This window comes from Hetaerina americana, unplaced genomic scaffold (assembly GCF_022747635.1).
Source record: "Hetaerina americana unplaced genomic scaffold, ioHetAmer1.1.p SCAF_7, whole genome shotgun sequence".
In the NCBI taxonomy this organism is placed as follows: Eukaryota; Metazoa; Arthropoda; class Insecta; order Odonata; family Calopterygidae; genus Hetaerina; species Hetaerina americana.
This window is the reverse complement of record NW_027287316.1, coordinates 32,785,402-32,807,561: the sequence shown is the minus strand read 5'-3', so window position 1 is coordinate 32,807,561 and position 22,160 is coordinate 32,785,402. Positions and strand designations below refer to the sequence as shown.

General features: G+C 37.2%; 1 protein-coding gene across 6 annotated transcripts in view; it reads left to right on the top strand.

Annotated features, from left to right (window-relative positions):
- The window catches only part of dlg1 (discs large 1), a 745,269-nt gene that overhangs the window by 408,351 nt on the left and 314,758 nt on the right, over nucleotides 1–22,160 (top strand). For 5 of the 6 annotated variants that reach the window (XM_071595636.1, XM_071595639.1, XM_071595637.1 and 2 more), the window contains exon 5: nucleotides 679–930. The exons of the other annotated variant lie outside the window; for it this stretch is intronic. In XM_071595636.1, coding sequence (XP_071451737.1) covers nucleotides 679–930 — 252 coding nt within the window. The remainder of the gene's footprint in view (nucleotides 1–678; nucleotides 931–22,160) is intronic. 6 annotated transcript variants of the gene reach the window in all.

Sequence of the window (22,160 nt, the reverse complement as noted above, 5' to 3'; positions counted from 1 at the left end):
ATTCTGTTTATAAACTTAGGAGGATCTAAACCGATCATTGATGGTAGTATCTTTAGTAATTGCTGAATATGAGTATTAGAATCTAAATTTAAAGTAATAACTTTAATATCATGAATTGTATAAAGTTATTCATAATGGCATTATACCAGGCCGCTGCTCGATTATGCCTATTTTTGCGGCCGGTTTGACAAACTGCTTTGAAGATTACTGTGTTAGAAGTGGGTCCTGCTGATTCTTATTTCTTTCTGCCGTAATGCTGCGACGATCCATAATGTCACGCCAATATGGGATGCATCTAAGCTTCGAAATGTATCAATGGATGTTGGGAGTTCGACATTTGCGGGCCGTGTTTATGCTTCCCGAATGCATGACAGCCGTCCGTCCAGAGTTGACATGTGTCCAGGAGTCCCTTTTCCCAGTACGCCTGTAACCTTTCCAGTCATTCAAGCCAGTTGATTGTGTTACCCCCCTTCCCTGTTGATTTTCACGTAAGCCAGCAAAGTAATTTCCCTCCCCCTGTAAACCCCCCCAGCCTCGCATGTAGGGGGCATATGTAGACCGACCTGTCGATTTGCTCCTCGCGCCCCGTAAAATGACGCCTAGTTTCTTCTCTCCTCTCCCCCCTCCCACCTTTCCCCTCACTGCCATCCCCCCTGCACCCCCGACCACCTGACGCAGAAGTCCCGCTTCGGGGGACCCGGCGAGGAGGACGCGGAGGAGGGCGGAGTGCCCGGGGGTGGCGGCGGCCGCGCGTCGCCCACGATGCCCCCGCCCCCGTCGCCGCCGCAGCAGAGGGAGGCGACCGCCCTCGACGGAGTGCCCAGGCAACCCCACCTCCACCACCAGGCAACCCCAACCCCCGCGACCGCCGAACACATATTCCACCACGCGCACAATATAACCAACACGCCACAGGTCATCCTTAAGAAAGTAAGTGTCCTTCCTTCCTCTCTCTCTCTCTCTTTCTCGCTCTCTTTGTGCCTCGTGCCGCAAGATCCCCTCCTCTTAACGCCCCGTCCCTCGCTTGGTGGCTGCTTCATGCTAACGCTTTGAACGACCTTCTCGCCCGCCTTGCCTGGCAGTGTAACCCGCCTGGATCCCATGTTCGCCACGCCTCTGGCGTCCCGTGCTGAATCTTCGTGCTCCCTGTAGGAGAAGAAACCATGACGAACTAATAATCTGATCCTTTCTACTAATTTAATGATAATATTGCACGTATTAGTATTATTTCAATTAAGGTAAAGAGGGATTTCGTTTGCATAAAATGCGATTTTGCCAATTTTTTCCCTGATAATTTTGTCGGTGATATTCCTCACATTATTATCAATGCTTTAGCTGGTAAGCTTCAAGGTTAGAATTTCTATGCTTCGCTCAAATATTGCGGAATTTCTCTACGTAAAACAAGTCCCGAAGTGTTTAACGAAATGTTACCCAATTAAAAGTAGAAACATTTTCCTGTGTTTATGTTGGTGTATTGCGTAGTTGGAGAGGTATTTTTTTAAAGATTTAATAAGAGATAACCGCCGTATTATTTTTTATTTTGATTTTTCAAGTCTTGATATCCAGCGTCTTATAATTGCTTTAATTTAGTTTCAACTTAATGGCCAGGAAAGCGCACCACCCAGGGCTTTTTATCATTAAGCTTAAAAAAAAATGTTCATTTTCTTTATCTTCCCAAAAGCCACCAGAAATTTCCGCTTTCGTGGAGTTTCGTTTAATAAACATAATAGCTGGACATAACTTGAGGATCTTACGTGAAACATAAAACAGAATGCATATTTAGTGGATAATCAAGCATCATTTTCACTTCATTAAGATTTTTAAACACATTCTCCTCTATTTGCAAGGTTGACATGAAAACAATTTTTTGTTGTAACCGTATTATCGGGCACATTTCTTCACTGTATGCGTATACAATTGGATTTATTTCCACATACGATATTTCACCTGACTAATCATTTGCAAATTATGAAAATGTTCCAGAAATTAGCCCAAGAGAGTGTTTATAAAAGTTAAAAAGGTTGGTATTTTCATTCTTCTGCGTTGTTATTATGGATTTGGCTCTAAGGAAACAGTCCACTTTTCTCCTGCGTACAGTTTTATTTTTTTTACCGTCATCTGTCTTCTCCCTGGAAACGTTTCCTCGCGTGTTCTTTCTGATATTGTCTTTGGCTTTGTTCTGCCTCCTTGCTCCGGGGACGGGCTGAGGAGTATATTTTATGGCATTCCTCCATTCATTATCGTCCTCATATCCCCTGCGCCTCAGTTCTTTTCACGAGCATTCCTGAGTACACTTCGGCCGTGCATTTGCGTCCGAGAAATTTCTCATTCTTCCGACCTTCTTGAGAATCATTCCCTTCCACTGAGTTGCCGATCTAATTCTCTTACTATCCAGACTCTTTCTCTGGCTCCATTTTATCTCTCAAAAGTTAGACTCAAGAGGAATTTGTTTAAAAATAAACTCTCCTCCTCGTCTGAATTTATTCCCTTCACAGTCGGTTACTCTCGAGTGTATTTCTCTCCGTCATCTGCAAAGCTCTCCCCCGCCTTCCTATATACGAATTCCCTTCTTCCTCCAGACACTTTCTTTTCGCTCTTATCCGCTCTTTCGATCTCTTCTGCGGCGGTAGGTGGCTCTCACTCATTTTGTCAGGTCTTTTGTCAGTCGGCCCTTTCATTCCCCAGAAGTGTATTAATATCCCTTCCCCTCTTCCTTTTATTGTTTCCTTTTCTTCTTCTCCCTCTTTCCTCCCTCTCCCCCCACCCCTCCGCGTTCCGTCCTCTCCCTCATATCGTCTTCCACTCTGTCTTTTTCTTCCAAGTTCTTTTCTCCCTTATTTTTTTTATTTTTTTTCTCCTGCATTTCCTAATCCCTCTTGGCCACTCTTTCTTCGCCTGTTTTCGCTGTCAATTTCCTTTCTCTCAATTTGTCGTTATATTCCCTACGGGTATTTCTTTTCTCCCCTTGTTGGCCGAGTTGTTTTTTTGTATTTCTTGCGATTTTTATATTTCTTCTTCGGTTTTCCGTGTCATTTTTCGTTTTTCCTTCCACAGTCCTTCTCTTTGTCATTTTTCCCAACGGTCAGTTTTGCGTAGGTATTTCTTGAATTCGTGTTTCATTTTCTGAATTTCTCTACATGTTATTCTTCGCTTCATTTTTATTCCGAAAGTTTTCTTTCGCTTTCTTTATCTTGGGTATTCTCTCGCTGTTGTCAAACTGCATACAAAGGGTGTAAGCCCGTCCCAGGAGCATGTTATCCCGAGGGATTGGTTTCTGACATTTTTCCCCGATCATCATTAAATATTCTTTTAAACCACTCAATAATGGAACATTCTCATGAACCTGATTCGAATTTGCGGTTAAGAGTTAACATTGACTTAAATCTGACACCACATTTTTCCTGCACAAATGTATATGTAAAGACTTAAAACATTGGTATATCAGCTTGCTGATTTCTTTTACATTTCTGTAGTGAGAATTCCTGAAAAAGTGATGACTTAATCACAATTAATTCACAGTCGTATTAATAAGTTTTAATTGAACAAATTTCAGATCTTAAATAATATGAGGTCTGTCCAGGAAGTCCCTTACGTTTTGAAATAAAACCTGCAGATAGTGACAGGACAAAGTTTTATTATCTACATTTGAAAGGCACATATTAAAACTATTTTTCTTCGTAGTCGCCTTTCAAAATGAGGCATTTATCATAACAATACACAAGCCTTTCGATTTGTCTATGAAGAAATTTTCCGCCGTACAATTTAATCACTTGTTTACATCAACTTGTAACTCTGCGTCAGTGTCAAAGAGCTGTGTTGCAAGGCACGTTTTCATCGCTGGAAAGAGATAAATCGGTGAGTTTTACGAATATTTTCGTTAATTTTCTCCTTAAGTTCATCTGTCACAAGGCTTAATCGGCCACTGTGATCCTTGTAGTGAACATTGGTGTGGTCATTTTTAAATTGAATTCACCACTGCCTCAATCCGCTTTCACTCATTATTTTGTATCCGTACACTTCACTAAGTTCAGCTAAGCTAGAATTTCAATTGGCGTGTGGTTTTTTGCTAGTAAAAACGTAATCACAAATCGCACTTCACAAGTCGTTGGATTTTCTATTGCCCAAATCTTCAGCAAAAATAAGCGCAAATTTTCACAGTTCGCATTGAGCAAAGGAGAAGAGCCATAGTCTGTACACTACCACAGCAGGATACACAATGAGTGTACGGACGTTCAAACACCAAGATGATGGATCTAGCCCCACCCACCGCTACGTTTGGCCGAAACGTAATTTAATTTCTTGACGGTCCTCGTATTATATCAGCTAATCCGAAAAGATATTAAATTACACGTGTTTATTGAGTGAATTAACTGCCCTAAGTGAATAAAATTTGGAAAATATTGGGATGTCTGTTCGAAACCCTCAATATTTCGAAACATTTTGGCTGCATTTGAACGAAAATATCAATTAAAATTTTTGTTACCGATGTACTCACTTTTGTGATCTGAGCTTCGTATCTGCTCACACGAACGTGGTGCCTTCAATTTCGCCACCTCTGTCATATTTTTCATTTCATTTTTCAATTCCTTCGGATGTTTATGTTCCCCCCCTCCACTCTTACGCCTCCCCTCCCCCATTAACTCTCGCCAATTTCTCCGGTCGCCTCTGCCCACCACTCTTCATTGGCTGCTGCCCGCTCACAAGCATGGACTGTGCGCCGAGCCTTTAACCACTCCATTAGCTGATATATATGTACGTATTTTTCCGGGTCGGCCCTCCTTTACCACTCTTTATGGTCGAGGCGGGCTTCCCTTTAATCCGGCTTGCCGTGTTTTCCGTCGCAATCGCTTCGCACGGTGCTGGTTACGGAGCTAATTGTGTGATGTTCTGTGTGATTCATGGGGAGTGATACTTATGAATAGCCTCGTTGGTGGAAAATTTCATCGCGGCAGTAAAACTTAATGATTTTTACCTTTGCTTTTGAATCTTTGCTTGAATCTCCAAGAAAAAAAAATAATTTGGAGAAACCGGATGAATGGGTTGAACCATGCATGGGCTGAAATAATAACAAGGTTATGCCTCGTAAAATATGCTGTTTGATATCTGCTTCGTGCATTTGTTTTTAAGAATTTTTTTTCTAAATGATATGGGTATTCCATGCTTTTTTTGTATTCCGCACCTGGTTTACGTATGATTTACCATAAGCGGAAATGATGTGATGCGGTTCTTCATTAACTTGTGTTGAATTATGCTGTTTACATTGCAGGTCAAGAATTTTTCGTGCCATTTCAAATTGTGTGTGTCCTATGGTACTTGGAATTAATTTCTGGGTTTAGGCAATCGGTTCGATTCGAATGGGAACAACTTTCACTACATCTTTCTTCATAATTTTGATAATTTACTGATTAAATTAAACTTAAGAAATTTGTTTTAATTTTTTTACTCGGTGTTAATTATATATTGAATACGTAATCCATTCTTTACTTACATTCTTGGCTAATGATTATCTTTTCTAACACATTTGAATGAGCATTCATTTGGGGTACATTATATACGTTTGTTAGAAGATGTAGAGCTATTTCATTGAGTTAATTTATTCAATATTATACGTTTTTGGACCTTGAATCTGATATAATGCTTTCTTGTAATATTGAGTTGTCAGAATTATATGTTTTAAAACGGTTCATTTCCGAGAAATATCAAACAAAGTTTAAGAAATAGAACAACCGTAATCCGTATTCATCGCTCCAGTTGTTGTCCAGTTGTGTTCATCGATAGCCGGAGGTAAGTCAGTTGCATTTCCAGGTAAGTTGGGCTGGTGTATTGTTGGTAAAGTTCTTTTGGAGTGGTATTCTCCTGAAATATTCCGGCCCCCTCCTTTAATTGAAATTAGTATTTTACGTTCGTTTTGAGGTTACTCCGTCATACCTTTTTTTCTTTATCATATATTTCACTATTATGGCGTGTGAACTAGTGACAGAAGTTACCATTAAGCCAACGCTCTTCCGTAAGCTTTAATTGTATTCTTTTCCATGAGACTAAAGCGATTTCCCTCGAGTGCAATTCTCTTTCAGTGGCCTTTGGAGCACAGCGATAAATTCTCCTTTCGCCTTTGTAAACTTGAGAGATAACCTTTTCTCCCGGTTTCCCATTCAGGTAGATCTATTGCTAGCGCTCACGATTTCTAAGAAATTTGCATAAATAGATTACGTTCTGACCTCGAATTTTAGCGGGCATAATAACCATCTCCCATCTTTTTACAGCGCATTTCAGGTAGTGTTTGAGAATGGAAGTGTTTAACAGAGTTTTGGTGTTTACTTGAATTTGCTAATAGGAGTTTTCATAAGAATCGATGCTTGCAGAATGACTCGTATTGTTTCTGCTCTTGTATTGGCTTTAAGGGTTAGATGCATTAAAGCTCAGCTGGTATCTTTTGTCTAATCTACGTTTAATTAGTAACCATATTCTCGTTTTTTTATTATTATCACTCGTTCAACATAGATGTTGGGTTTCTACTTTAATAGGCCCCAGAATAACAGCTGTGCTTCATTTTTGCCAATGACGTAGGGATAGAGAAAATCTCTCTCTTCAACTATTAATCACTACTTAACTCATGTTTAAGGCTATCCTTGATTGGCTGTTATTATTATACCATGATATTCCTCCAATATATAAGTTATATTTGATATATATTCAACAGATTCAAGCGAGATGTAGTGGAAGTTCGTCATTATGAAAAAAAACAAAATTTGCACTTTTTCACATATGTATTTGTGACGCACAACGCGTTTCAGTTCATCAAACTATCTTCAGGTACAAGAAAGGATTATTTTTGAAAGATTAATTTATTCTTATTTTACTGGCTCTTTGCGTAAATATCTTTCGTATTAAATATTTTTATTTTGAGTATTTTTGGTAAATAATGCGTATTATTTTTAATAGTTGTCATTTGATATAGTGAGGGTATATAGAACCCTTTGGCATAGGCGTTCCCAGTTGAAAATAGGAAGATAATTCACAAAAATTCCCTTAAAATCCCTAGCGTTGGAACTATAACTGTTTTACAGCTGTAGAGTTTGGTGCTATAACAATAAATGTAATCGACGTTGATTGGACATTTTTTTTTCTATTTAATTTTGATATTCAAGTGTCAAAATTTTAGCACTTCCTGTTGTATAATATTTTTTACTTTTTTGGAATATATGACCACAGGTAGTCAATTTTTTGTAGCAGATTTTTGAATGCTTTAGTATGAATGATTTTCTTATCCAACTGTGACTCGGAATATTTTTCCACGATCGATAATTATCTGGCTGACATCTTCGCTACTTGAGTTTACCTTCATGTTTCAAAAATTGCTCTCCCCTTGACCTTGGGCAGACTTAAATTCGCAGCTAACCTCGTCAGGCACGCAAACCTAAATTGTTTCCTTTTCAAATGATTTATGGCTTAATGGACGTGGCAAAGTGATGTTTTCGGGTAGCGGTACATTCGTGTGCGGACACGTGCGGCGTCCGTGAATTCTTATGAATTAATTTTATAGCCTATTTACTATTCAATAAAAACTCAAAATAATATAAATTGCGTGTATAGGTGATTATGGTGTTTTGATGCCAATCACCTAATATCAACGGTAGCACTTATGAAGCACGACACACGGTACAGTCTCTAAGGCTAATAGACAGGTCTTGAATCGAGTCTATTCACCTTTCTGTCAGTAATGGATTATGTCATTGTGTTATCTGTATTGCATTTTTCGTCGTATTTATTGGTTTGCACAAATACTCTGTTGTACGATACATTCGAATAATGCTGTTTTTTCTTTAGGGTAATTGTTTTATTTTGGAATATTGTTTATAGTTTACAAAAATTATGCGTAAATATAAAAATTTATGATCTTGTCATTACTTTGCAAATAGAATTCGATTGCTTGCCAAAATTACTGCGTAACACGGGTGTCTTAATGGTCAATCGTATGAAATATTTTAAATTTTCATTGAAGTTACAATTTTTAAACGCAATGGAGATTGGCCTTTTGGGCAATGGGTTGGTTTTCTGCATTATTGTAGGGATGTAGTGGTTTAAGCTGACTAATGTTTTGTCTGTTATAGCCTTAAAAATCGTTGTAACTTTTATTATTTTATCAGCCGACCAGATACGAATAATCTGTTGATAAATCCCTTGGGATTAGATGATCTCACTTTTTGAAAGGATGCTATGCAGTGACAGTTTTTATCACTCGCTGGATATTCCACGTCTTCCCAGTGTGCGGCGCTAGCGCTGAACCTTGAGTTTACCGCCATCTGTTAGCAAACGACGGAACCAGTTAGATACAAAAATCAATTCGCTGAGGTCATCACAGAATTTGGCGCCTTTGTGTTATGCAGCATAACGTACGCATCAGTGTTGTGTGTTACCTTATGTGGAGGATACATCGAATATAGCTGTATCCTTGTTGTAATAATAATTCTAGTCAATGGTTTTGAAAAGGGACATATAATATGGAATTTTACCCAATGTAAGGAGTTGCTATGGTTACTATTGTGATTTTATTTTGCTGTAGGCTGTATATGACTACGATTTTTCACGCAGAATGTTACTTGATATTAAATAGAAACATTAAATATCATTTCCTAGATTGTGTGGCATGTCCATGATTAAATTTTTACCGTCCTAGTTTTGGAGTTCATGCTATTTCTCAGTTTATTCCACGAAAGTCTTTTCAATAATACAATGGAAAAAATATGCAAGGTTGCATTCATCGAAAATACTTGCGCCCAATATCGACATAAATTTTTAAATCGGTTATTTTTTGTGAATTTCTTTTATTAATTTCCCTTAATTCTGTTTTACCTACGAATAAATAATCTGGTATATCTTTATTTCCGTCTTTCTTCTAACTTAATCCAGATATTATTGATGTAATACTCCGTTTATTTCATGTCAACGGAATATAGGAGTATGTACAATATCCATGATTATTTGGCATCACATAATACATTTTACTTGATATTTCGTTGATTGAATTTCGGTGTTTAAGGGGTTTCTTTTTTATTCAATAACATGTTATTGGACCAGGTTAAGTCTTATGAAATTGAAATTCAGGTAACGTAGCTGGAAATGAGATTCTCGAGGATTCACTCAACTAAGACGCGGAGAGGAAATTGTATATGAAGGAGAATAATGAAAGGATTGGCGAATGTAATAACTTCGTTGATTCGTGTCACGGTAGAGAAATCTCGAGGTCATTTAAAGTGCAATCTGCGGAAACTTCGAAAGTATATGGTGTTGATTAAAGAGACGAATATAATTATTTACAGTTCCTGCAGATGTTTTTTCGGTAAACTAGTTCACAATTATTACATTTCAATTAAACAAACTGTATTAATTAAGACGGAAGTGGTGCAAAAATAAATGGAAACTTTGTATGATTTACATCCTGTAGAATCGATGCATCGTATTATTTCTCCTAGGATTGAAGCAGTCGATTTAACCAACAGTTTCATTTATTGTATGTTAAAATATTGGGTTTGGTTGATTACAGTGTGTTCATTTAACCGTAAAGGTAAAATGTTACTAAGATGAATCCCATGCCGTCTATTCAAGTAGACAAGTACTAATCGAGTTTTTTGATTACATTTGAAATATATATCGTTAAACAATTGTTTGCTTTTCTCCAGAATATCAAATATCTAGGCTAATATAGGCAGAAATAATTTCTGCTCTGTTATGAGTAAGCGATAATGTAGTGCGTAACTCTTTTATGGATGCGTAATTATTCATGGTGTAACTTTGTAAGGTTGTTGCTAACTTAGTTCCCTGGAACAATTTTTCGAAGCATTGCATTTCTTCTTAACCGAAACATGAGTAATTGATATTTTGTTCCTTTTTCATAAAAAAGAATTAGCATTTCCTGTATTTATTAAAAAATACGTTCCCCTTCGGTCGAAAAGCGAATCGCTCCGATTGCTAGATTCGTGGTAAACAAACATTGATGGAATGCATAATTAATCTTCTCGAAGTTTTCTTTCCTAGAAACCGTTGGACAAAATGCCGCCTTGTGAATTTGTACTTTGTTATTACATTTCGATTGACAAATCCGTTGTATTCAAAGCATTAACCCTCTTAGTCGAGTTAATAGTTCCATATCTTAACATTCATTCATGGCTGAATACTGTATTTTTTCTTGTTCATTGCTTTGTGCAAAAAGGAGCAAATATTTTTCTACCTTTGCAACATTAAGGGATATATAAATGTTGCTCAATGATATAAAATATTGTTTGTGACTATTTTCAGCATAGATGAGTAAATCATTTTATTTATCAGATCGACCATCATCAATATCAATGTTGATAATTGGTCAATTATGTATATTTTGAAAAATCTTGTCCTTGAACGAGTCTCTCCCATTTGTTTGTAGGATATACTACAAAGGAACGAAATAAAACTTGCAAGAAAAATTTTAAATCCAAGGGTAATGGATTGAATTGCCACTATTTCATCACACTTTGAGACGATTTCATTAAACTTTAGAAAAATTGCTAAAGTTAATTGAAAGTATTGAAACATCAGGAAATATAGTCATCGCTCGTAGTTCTTGTATCAGAATTCTTTTTAATCTCTCTCTTGCCTTCCTAATTAATACTTATGAAGTGTTATAATTGTACATCAATGCTTTAAAATTAAAGCATGTAATATAGTATTGTCTTCTCAGATATTTCAATGATTTTTTTATAGACTTGGCATAGAACTATTTCCTGTGATGAAGAAAATAGTCTTAGCTTTTGAACAGTCATTATCGTTTCTCCAAGTCACTGGTCATATTTTTAAAGGGATATTCTCTATAAATGGTCTATAAATTATTATCCTTAAATTTTCATTAATATATAACTAAACTACGCATTGGCTCGTATCTTATCCACTTTCAATTTTCTATTGGACGGATTGAAGGAGACTTTAAATATTTGTTAGGTATTTATAGGAAAAAGCTGAACAAAATGTCTTTCTAACCCTATTCGATGTTTATTGACTGTGTATGAAAAGGTGATGCTTCTAAATCGTTGTTAATTGAACATTTCCAAAAAGGTTATTACAACACCCGCTTTGTATCGATTTCACCGTATGATTTATAATTGGGTGCTCTACGAAAAGAGCCCACTCGTCTATCACAAATGTAAATTAACCAACTCACTTCAAATCATAATGGGGTCAAAATTTCCAGTTCTGAGCATTTCACAAGTGTTTTTTTTACAATTGGATAAAAATGTTGAAAAACTTTTGTTTAAGTTTGTTTGCATTGTTTAATAAATCGTTTTTTGTTAATGGTAATCTCCAAGTGTGGACATTAAGTATTCCCTTCTCTTAATTGTCTTTGAATCTTTCAGTGCTTTCTTGGTTTGTTCTTAGGTGGTTCAATTGTGTTTTTTCTCTCTCTTCGTGCTGCTTTTATTAAAGCAAGAGTGAAATGGCCACCGTCAGGTTGTTAATTATCCTCGCGTCATAGCTACCTCGACTTCCGAGGTGTGTAGCGCCAACGAGATTATGTTTGCAGCTCACTCGCTGTTCGTCTCTGAAAACGTAATTTCTCGGAATGCTTCGTTTCATTCCGACTAAGCACACATCTTTCCGGAATCCTTATGGCTTTTCCTTCATTTCCCTTCCTTTCCACCTCCCCCTTCTCCTACGTATTTCCGTCTGAAACCTCTCTCTCTCTATCTCTCTAGGGCTTCCCCATTTATTCGTTAACCACATCCTCGCTCTCACTTTCATTTTTCCCACATAACAAGACGCATAAACACTTGACGGATTTCATTTTTAATTTGGTTTTTTTTTTTAAAGCCGCATTTCCGTACCCGCACAAGGAGAGGGACCCTTTTGAATATTCGTCGGCGTCGCCATCGCTACACCCTGACAGCTTCTCATATCCTCTTTAAAGTCCTTCCTCTCCTTCGTCCTTCCCTACAACCTCGACGCTGCCACCATTCCCATCTCTAGCCCTCCGCCGCGTGAGGTCTCTAACCACGTCCGTCTTACCACCCCAACCCTCTCCCACCATTCCTTCGCCCACGCCCTTATCTCCCTCATCAATCACAGTGCCTCCATTCTTAATCACGGTCCCTTCTCCGTTGTTGGACACGATGGGGGGTCTATTTAAGAATATAATGGGAGAGTCACGTTTTAGGTAGAGTTGATTCTATAAAAATCCACTCTATTCTTTTCCCCCGCCCTCTGGGCTTTCATCCAGGTTTCTTCTCTCTTTTCTGTAGATATTTCATCTCTCTCTTTCTCTCTGTATCTCTCGTGGAATTACATGCGAGGGTGGTGCATTTATATATTTGCGATTTCGTGATTTGTTTCCTCTCTCCATTATTTTCCCCCGGGGATGCTTCCTCTCAATCTCGCTCCATTTTTCTTTTCTCTCTCTTTTTCACTCTCTCTCTCAAAAAATGCACAGCTCGAATTAAATTTGGCGAATCTTTTCCAGTTCGAATGGAACGTGTTCTGATTTTTTTCTTCCCTTCAAACCTGAAGTGGTGTGGTTGCCGTTGTCATTAAATCTCGCGGGTTCGCATGGAGGGAAAAATCCCCTCGCGCATAGAAAATGTAAATTAAAATTTTCTGCGAATGGTATCCTTCTCGTGTCCTGTTTTTATTTTTCGTTCTTGATTTGGTATGCGAGTGAGCATGTCCAAAAATATTCTAAGTGGATGTGTGAAATTTTAGCAGTTGATGATGACTTGGGACGTGCAAAATGTTTAATCCGGCGCCAATAACTAAATTAAAAGAACATGTCAATATCCGTGTGATACGTTCTACGCTGTCTATTTAGAAGACGGCGTACAAGATTGTTGGTGTCTCATTCAACGGCCGTGCCATACTAAGGTTTATGAAATTGCAGTGGTTGAGCTTATAATATCATACAATCTCACCTTGTCTTGTAAATGTTTCTGTTGTTCCGCTAAATGATGAGATCATTTAAATTCCACTATGGAACGGCATTTCACCTTGGAATTGGAGAGTTGATAAGGATTTTAATATTCCCGGAAAATTTAAACGAGGAAAGCAGGCGCGTCTAAAATAAATGCCAAGGCGGCCACGTCAGGTTCAGGACGGAGTTCTTATCAGGCCATTATGACATAGGAATTATCAAGCAGAGTGTATTACCGTCGTGCTAGGAGATTTTTAATTGAAATTATATTTAGAGTATTTTGCGTTTGTAATTGGAAATATATGTTATGTTTCCTGCGTGCACTTTGTCAGTGGTATTGATATTTTTTAATCAGTTCATGAGTGTGACAATCTTTCTGATTATTAATTTATTTTATTTAATTAATTTAATTCTAATTGATAAAATAAACGAAAACGTTTCATTTGTGCTCCCACCTACTACATAACAATCTCTATACGTAGTAATAGTAGTTTTTAGGGGGAGTCGATCGACAGCTAAAGTCATTTGCGCTATTAGAGTTGGATGGGAAAGGAAGGGTGGAAAGAAGCCGGGCGTCGGCCCTCTTGTCGAAAGGCACCAATGCGTACGCAGCGTAACGTCCAATGCGACGGACGGAGTACTCACTTAAAGTACTCTCCACAAAGCACCCTCCACAAAGCACCCTCCACAAAGCACCTCAGGTAGAGATCGGGATACCACTGAAAAAATATCTTTCGCCTCCAGGATTCGAACTCCGGCTCTCAGAGTGGGAAGACAGAACGATAGCGTTCGCACCAACCCAATCCCCGTCTATATACGTTTTACTAATCAATCAACTAATATAAATATTTGTTCTCTTACTTTATTAATATCCTAAATGGAGTTTTCCCCCAAGGTGTGAGGGCTACCCCTGAGAAACTTCATTTGCGAGTTAAAGAAAATTAAATTCAGAATAATAATATTCTATTAATTCTTTTACTTGAATAATAAAAATGCGTCTTTGGGTGTGGGGAAAATGAAAGTGAGTGTGGATGTGATTTACGAATAAATGAAGCTGTAGAAATTGCTTTCAGACAGGAAATGTTAAAAAAAACCCACTCTGTCAAATTTTGGGGTAGTGAGTGTAGGTCTGAGTTGAAATATATTGCTTGGAACCAAATATAGGATACCCTTCAGCCTTCGAATATAGAATTACGGAAAGGGATACCAAAAGAAATAATTTTAGGGGTTCCTCTATTTCAAAGACAGAAAATAAACTTCATTGTTGCTATTACCTATACAATTTCCGCACTCCAATTTCCATCTCTTCAATCCATTCCCTATTCTCCATTTCTTTTATGGGAGCTTTCAATATCTACCGTTCTTGGTTGAGTGCCTTGCAGAATACAGAAGTAGATGGATTTACGAGACTTCGGAGAGTTAGACAAAAGGAAAAATATATTCAGTGTTTTAGTAGGCCACCGCAATCCAACATTTAAATACCGCATTAAGTTTGGAAGTACAGTAAAGGTCATCACCCTCACAAAGCATTTGTGATTATTTCGGGAAATTCAGAGGGGAGGTTGTAGATGACTTCAATTAATTCAGTTTGTTAATATTATAGATGTTTATTTCTACAATTTCCATCTCAAAATGTGCTGTTAAATACGTTTCTTTGCGTCTCTTTTGCGATAGCCAATTAACGTTAACTTTTGATTGTGTTCAGAGGTTAACTATAATCCCTTGGGCTAGAATTAAAAGTTAAAGATTAAAAGCATTGCGAATTGAAAGCCTCGGCGACGGGTGAAATTTCATCATCAGGTTGGGGTGGTCAACTCGTTTTCTTGGTGGACTACTCTGCTCGGTAAATTTGATGACTGGAAAGCCTGCCATGCATGATAAGCTGAAAGTGCCCATCGCCACTAATTGGACTTGGAGCAGGGGATTTACTATTAGCTTCTGGTCCTTCTATTCCACCAAACCTCCAGATGTTCATTTCGCTTAAAATACTAACTTGAAGTTAATGTTCAGATAGGTTTGATGTATGCCTGAAAAATTTCTGCAATATTGAGGATCCTTGTTGGGAACTCATGGCTAAGATTCATTATTTTACCTGAATTTTCGATTTTTTTGGAGCGAAGTCCTATAAATCCCGCATTTAGTGTATTTTTTTCTCAATTTTAAATGTATTAGTTCTCATCAACCATAATTTGGCCATATATTTGTCAGCATACTTAAAGATTTTCAGAGTGACATTAGTGTATTTGTACATTAGTTAGTATTTTACTAATTGAATGCATAAAAAAATCCTGTGAACTATTGTACTGGAGGCAAATATCAACCGTATTTTCAGTTTCCTTTTCCTAATTTTTGTTTTCGATAAGTCAGAAGATTGGTGAACATTTTAAAAATCCAGAGCGAAGTTAACCCCAATCATCAGGGAAAATTCATGTTTCTGGCTCTTACCTAAGGTTTTGTCAAGTGTTCCCATATGATCCCGGATGTAAGCATTTTGGCGGTATAGGAAAACGCGTTAGGTTTCAGTCTTCGGGTGAATGTACTTGATCAAAAAATTATGATGTGTGCCTCTCACGCATGCGGCAGCCGTCAGTCAGTTGCTGCGAGGAGGTGATCCGTTGGAAATATGCATCAGGCGAGGTGATACTCGCTCCCTTTGGATTGCTGCCAATTGAGCCATTCGGTTCGCGAGCGAGTCGGTTCAGTGACCACGCGCTTTCACCTGCCCCTTTTTCAATGCGCCACTGCCTCCCATGAGGCTTTGTTATTTTAGCTGCCTGGTTCGAATTTTGTATCACGCCTAGTATTTCATAGCAGCTTTAAAACTGCGGGTCACGAGGCGTAAAATTGTCTCCGTATCCAAAACGCTCAGTAAAATTGTTATTAAATAGAATGGGAAATAATCTATCCTCCATCCTAAATGTTTGGATGTATAATGGTATACGGCTTAGTTGGGAGTGAGATCTGCCCTAGAATATTAAACCAACTTTCTGGTAGGTTATTGTATGTAGATGTGAAATATCTTTAAGAAAGATTCGCTTTTCCTTTATAGAGCCATCATAGGTCGCACCTATACTTGTTTACATGACTCATTTTGTATTGGATCGAAGTATTTGATTTCAAGTTTATTTTTCGTAGTTTTCGGATGACTATTGTTTAGCGCATTTCCTTTTCTGTTGGCAGGATGAAAAATATTTTACTGGCGGTTAATAGACAGTATAATAATATTCGTTTTAATTTCTTGTGCTTTCACTCAAGCTATAGAGTCAATGCATTGAGCTCGAAGCACGTTTCTTTTACCACAGCTATATCGTTAATTCGCACGCCAAAAGCAGTAACTTCCTCTAGCAATATGGAATAAAAAATGAAATAATGCATATTCATCGACTGTTTCCTGTATTTTTACAGCCTGAGTTTGAAATAGTTTGAATTCGTAGGCGTTCATTTTCGTATCGATCTGTCCGATGTTGTCATGACCCGACAATTGTCGTTTTTAGAAGTATTGTCCCCTTTAATCATCACATTAAAAACTTGAAAGGAAAAAATTAGCGTGAATATTGTCCTTATTTTTCTTGTTTCCAATCTTTTTCATTGATTTCGTTTCTCTAACTTCCTCAAATACATATCTCCATGCTTGGTAATTTCGAACGGAAGTTGTATGTTTTTGTTCGACGTTAGACAAATCTCGAACGTAATCATAATCCAAACACGCATACGTATTCAAATACGAAGGATTTACAAGCGAAAAGATAGTATTCTGAATTGGGATTCCTCCCCGATTCACCCGTTTGCTTTAATCAGTCGAGCCACCGAGTTATCGTCTCACAGTGTCAATTTATGTGGTTCTCTTCGTGGTATATCTCGCATTTTCCTTTGAGTCATCCATTTACGTTCGCGAAATATTTCCCCCGAATAGTGAATTTTAATAAACTGAATTCTCAGCATTTTTCTGTTTATGGTGTCACCGAAGTATTTCGATAAATTTTTTCATCAGACAAGATTGTGTGGAAATGTATTTCAATGTCACGATATGGTAGGCGCCTCTTGGGCGGTATCTGCTACCATTTCTTCTGGGATCAAACTAGATAAGTTCGGTAATTCAGTAATTAATCCGGTTTTGAGAGTGAAATATTTCTTTGCACGTATTTTTTTTTCCTGTGACATACTTTATTCCCGGGGTAGTCAAATCCTCTGTATTTTCTCTCATTTAATGTGTTTTATCCTTTTCTTCGATCATATTTGTCGCACATTTTTCGTTTTTATCGATTGGAACTTTCTGTAACACTATGTATCCTGGAATTTTTCTCGTGACCTTTCGTTTTTGATTAGATCTAAAGCAAAAAGTTTCACTTCGGCTCTGATGCTCAAAGGGCACGGAACCTTAAAATGGCTATGGGTTGGCTTTAAAGGTGGAATGAGTCGCCCAAATTACGCAAATAATAAACTAGTTACAATGTAGCAAAATTGAACGTCCTGGTAGACATGGCTCCTTGAGAAACAAGGGGTCGTTTGTAAAATTCAACCATGTAGATTTTATCAAATGAAGTACTACTATTGCACTCATGCTGTTTTCACGACACATAAACGGATGGATTAAATTAGAAAATTCTGCATTCATTCAATGTAAATGCTTCAGCGTAAGGTTTAAAAAATCGATTTGGGGTTTAAAACGTGAACTTCTCTTTCATTGAATTGTTATGACATAATTGTGATAATGAAATAAATAATATTAAATTAAACAGTAATACAAGTGTTTTGTATCATTTCCATTGGAAAGTGATAAAATATTCCGTGGGTCCGTTCTTCGTAAATACTACATAACTGCAGTTATTAGTGTTTTAGCGCTTCATTGAACAATGGTAGTTGTCATCAATAGTGTGATTAGTTTGATGTAGCTCTCTATCCAATGCCTTCTTCGGGTAAAATCTTCATGCAAGAAAGTATCTTTCATTTGACAATTTTTATCATTAGTTCACATTTCCCTCCACGGCTGTCTTCATTAGGTCACCATATCTCAAGGCGTTCGATTCGGGTATCCCTTCATTATTTCGGAGTTTTCACTGGGCTTCTTCCTTCTCCTTTTCTTCTTAGATTTTCTTCTTTTAATACGATCCGTTCATTAAAACACACCCATTCGCCTGTAATACCATATTTACAGTTCTTTCAACGTTCTCTTTCCAGGTGCTGTTATTTCTCACAGGTTATTACAATAGAATAGCACGATTCAAAAGTATATTTCGATAAAGCGTTCCCTTGTTTCTAGACTATTGATGCTCGGTATGAATAGATTTTTCTTTTGCCGGAACGTCCTCGTCTCCTTGGCTATCATAGTAGTACTTTTTATTACTTTATCTACCCAATAATGGTCTGAAAGTGTTCTTTTTGATTGGGGAGCGTCAACAGGCAAACACGTTCCATAGCAATTTTAGTCTCAAGAATCGTTGGAAATCTAAGAGTTTATCCCTCAATGTTGAACAGCAGTATGTACGAGACTCGCTATATTACTGACTTTGTTTTCATTTTAAGATTATTTCTATGGTTAGTTCCTTCTGTAAGGCACCAGTTATTATTCGCCCACTGAACCAAATCAGTGCTCAATAATTCTGCACTCCCATTTCAATCCAATTGAATCAGTGAACCAGTGGCGAATTGTGTCTTGAATTAACACTGGAAAGGTATTTCCCGGCATTTGTTTCAATATAGGGGAGAAGCATTGTTCAGATTCTCGACGCATGTTCTCTTTGTTTTATATTCCGGCGCCATATGAATAAACTGAATGTGGACACATTGCGAAAGGAAAGAAAAAGAGAAAAAATATTTTTAAATTCAACTAACTCTGAGGTCACCGTGCCGTCGAGTGGGTACAACTTTCTGCTTGATGGTCTCGGGTTCAAATCTCAGTTGATACCCCTGGGCACAACCAACTGTGCAAAAGCTATGTGATTGACACTCTCGTTTCCTGAATTGCCGTGACAATTTGCCGTGAAACGAAACCTATCTACCTCGGTGCAGAGCATGGAATCGTACCCGTGGCTTCCCCTCCCACGTTAATGTATGAATTTTACGGGCCTGATAGACTTGTGAGATCTACACTTGCCCATTAAAACCAACCTTTGGGTTAATCGTTTTGGTTTCTCTTCACTTCTCAGTTTATTATCAGTTCATTACTAGAAGTAATCTCTACCGGTTTAGGGTAGCTTTTTGACAGACCGCCAGGGTGCACACTATTCTTTTCCAGAGTGCGAAATAACATGAAAAAAATACCCTTAGACCCATAAAACATATACACATAGCATACAGTAACTCATTCTATAACTATGTGGACTGTCTGCCGTATTCACCTATGCCTTACCTTCTTCTTATTTCTCCCAAATTTCTCTCTTATTCTACGTTATATTTTATACTCTGTATTACAATACCTACAACGTCATTTTTTTCCCTTTTCGTCCGTATCATTTGTTTCATTCTTCTCCATGTCCACACCTCCATACGTCTCCTATCTACGCTTGCTCTCCTGTGTCAATGACCAAGTTTTTGATCCAAGCTCCATGGTAAAGGTTTTACTAATCTTTTCATTATATCTTTACTTAACTAGCCTGTCATCAACTCCCACCTCTCTGCAAAACGCCTCTGTAACTATCGCAGTTTTCTTCTAACATCTCAATCACTCTCCCTATGTATCAGTAAATGTATTAAATATAATATTCATGCGAATTAGGTAACCCTTCGTTGTTTTCTTAATTTATTCATGGTGAATGAATCCGAATTTAGAATATTTCTCGTTTTCTTCTATTATGTTTCCTTTCTCTGATGTTGTATTGTATTTTATACCGGTTTTCCTTGGAGACTACCCCCCCCTCTCTCTTTATTGTCTAATTTTCACTTTGACTCCAAATTTTTATCTAAGATTTTAAAATGATTGAATGTATAAAACGAAAAATAAAGTGCAAAATTTACAACATCAATAACTTACTAAAAAGCTAAATAGTTGGGTATTGTTGGTCTTATCTTGCCATCCATAGAGTGAAATGAACGATTTGAAATATTGGACGATTAACTAGGGATGTATTTTTAAATAAATTTGGTTAATGGATTGCAGCTCATTGTAAACAACGTATCCTCCAGGTATACTCATATTGCGAATTTTCTTCGTGAAAAGTTGCGGTATTACAGAAAGTTGTGTTGAAAGTAGCTGTAGAGTTGAGTGTAGTTGGGTGCATCTTAACTTTGGGGAGTCTTGGTTTAAAAAAAATGGTTTGCTAAAAGTTTAAGCGCTGTATATATTTTCAGTACTTATCTCTTTTGCATTTTCGATGAGGAATCGGGAATCAAAGAGCAGTGATTGGTCGGAAGAATAAGGAACATAGTTTGTCTGTTCTCCCAACAGTCATAAACTGAGTATTAATGTTGGATTATGTTAACATTATGTGCTCATTAAAAAGAAGTTTTTATGTCTCTTTTATTTTCTCGAAATCGTTTTGGTCTCCCAAAGATATTTAATTCCTTAGATTACAAGGGGAATTAGAATTCCTTAAATACAAGGGGTTTGAACAAACTAATGAGTTATAAACATTATTCTATGCTGAAAATGATTGCTAAATGATATGGAGTTCGTCAAAGTTCTTTGCTGGAAGTCTTCTAAAAATTTGTTTGAAAAATATTGTTGTTTGAATAACCATAATTATGAAAAATATTACGTAACTGGCAGGACTGTATTCAGGTATGTGTTTGAATGAAATCGATGATGATTTTATGAACCATGATTTAGTGAAAATATTGAAGCTAATTGATCTATCGCTTTAGTTTTTACATTTTTTGGCGGATGTAATTGATGCTGCATACACGTTTTGAGGTCCGTGTACGCTTGCGATAATTACGTGCCTAGTAATAATACTGTTATGTCGTCATTAGCAGTCGGCAAACGCACATGAATTCCAAATGTTACATTTCAAAGCAGTGAATATGGAGTACGAATAACTATTTGCGTAGCCAAATTAATGCCGCGATTTTCGTCTCAAATTGTGCTAGTTTTTTTTTTAAATCACAACATCGTGCGAACTCGTGCATGAGTTCGAAATGATACGTCGAGGGGTAATAAATTATGCATTGCTACAGGAATGTTCAAACGGCAGTCCCGGTTTCTCGGACGCCTTGATTGATTTGAACGGCTCTGCGTTCAAGGCACATATGCATAGCGTACAGAAGTGCATACATTTGGTGCATGATGAGGATTCGTTGTACATGATTTTATGAAATCATTTAATATGTGTAATTAATAATTGAAATGTATACGTGGTATAACACGTGAAATTGACCTACTTTTGGAGTTTCTGTAAAAAGGTTATCGCTGCTATAATAATTTATACCCACGAACTTTACATTTATCTACCAACTTTCCACGATAAATCAGAACTCGGGGCTTTTTTAAAAACCTATATTTTAGCATTTGACGTAATTAATACAAATGATGGTAAAAATATTTAATTGCTTCTCAAAAGTTACTGTGATGATGAAAAATATTGTCTTACAGTCACAAGTTGTGCTTTTTCTGCTGTTGTAGTTAATTTAAAACATCTTTTTGTGTTGTGAGTAACCATTTCAGGGTATCAAGGATATTAACGGCTTTTCAAGCAATCGAATGAAGGAATTTTCTAAGGGAAAGGAAGCGTTTAAGTATTTATTTAGCCAGTACAATAATAAAATTGAGTATTTCCCCTGCATTTGGTCGAAACTTTCTTTTAGTTATTCTTTTATATTACGTTCACATTAAATGTAATAAATTTTATCTTATCTTTATATTGTTTTACAATGGATCTGAAATGTAGTTTTTGAAGTAAGGGAAGTGGTGTACTTTGAAGGATATGGTTATGTACGTGTGGTTAAGAATGAAGGACTTAAGTTGGACAGCGAGAAATACAAACGATAAAGTTTTGAAATATGGTGAGTGCAAAGTGGAAGTTGCCAAGTGAAATTTGAAGAAGGCAGAAAAAGTGAGCTGAGGAAACATTTAAAGGTAGGGGTTTGTTGCAGGCCGTGCTAAGAAGCAATTTGATATGCTAGCGCGTTAGAGGAAGGGATATATATTGATTCTTTGGACAGGACGAAGGCGGGTAGAAATTATGTTGAAATGAAAAAGAAAAAAATTTAGGACGAAGAAAAGGAAGTTTGCAGTATATGAGCTATAATAGTTTCTAGAAACCTTCAAAACCCATTATTTTAATGATAGAATACCACT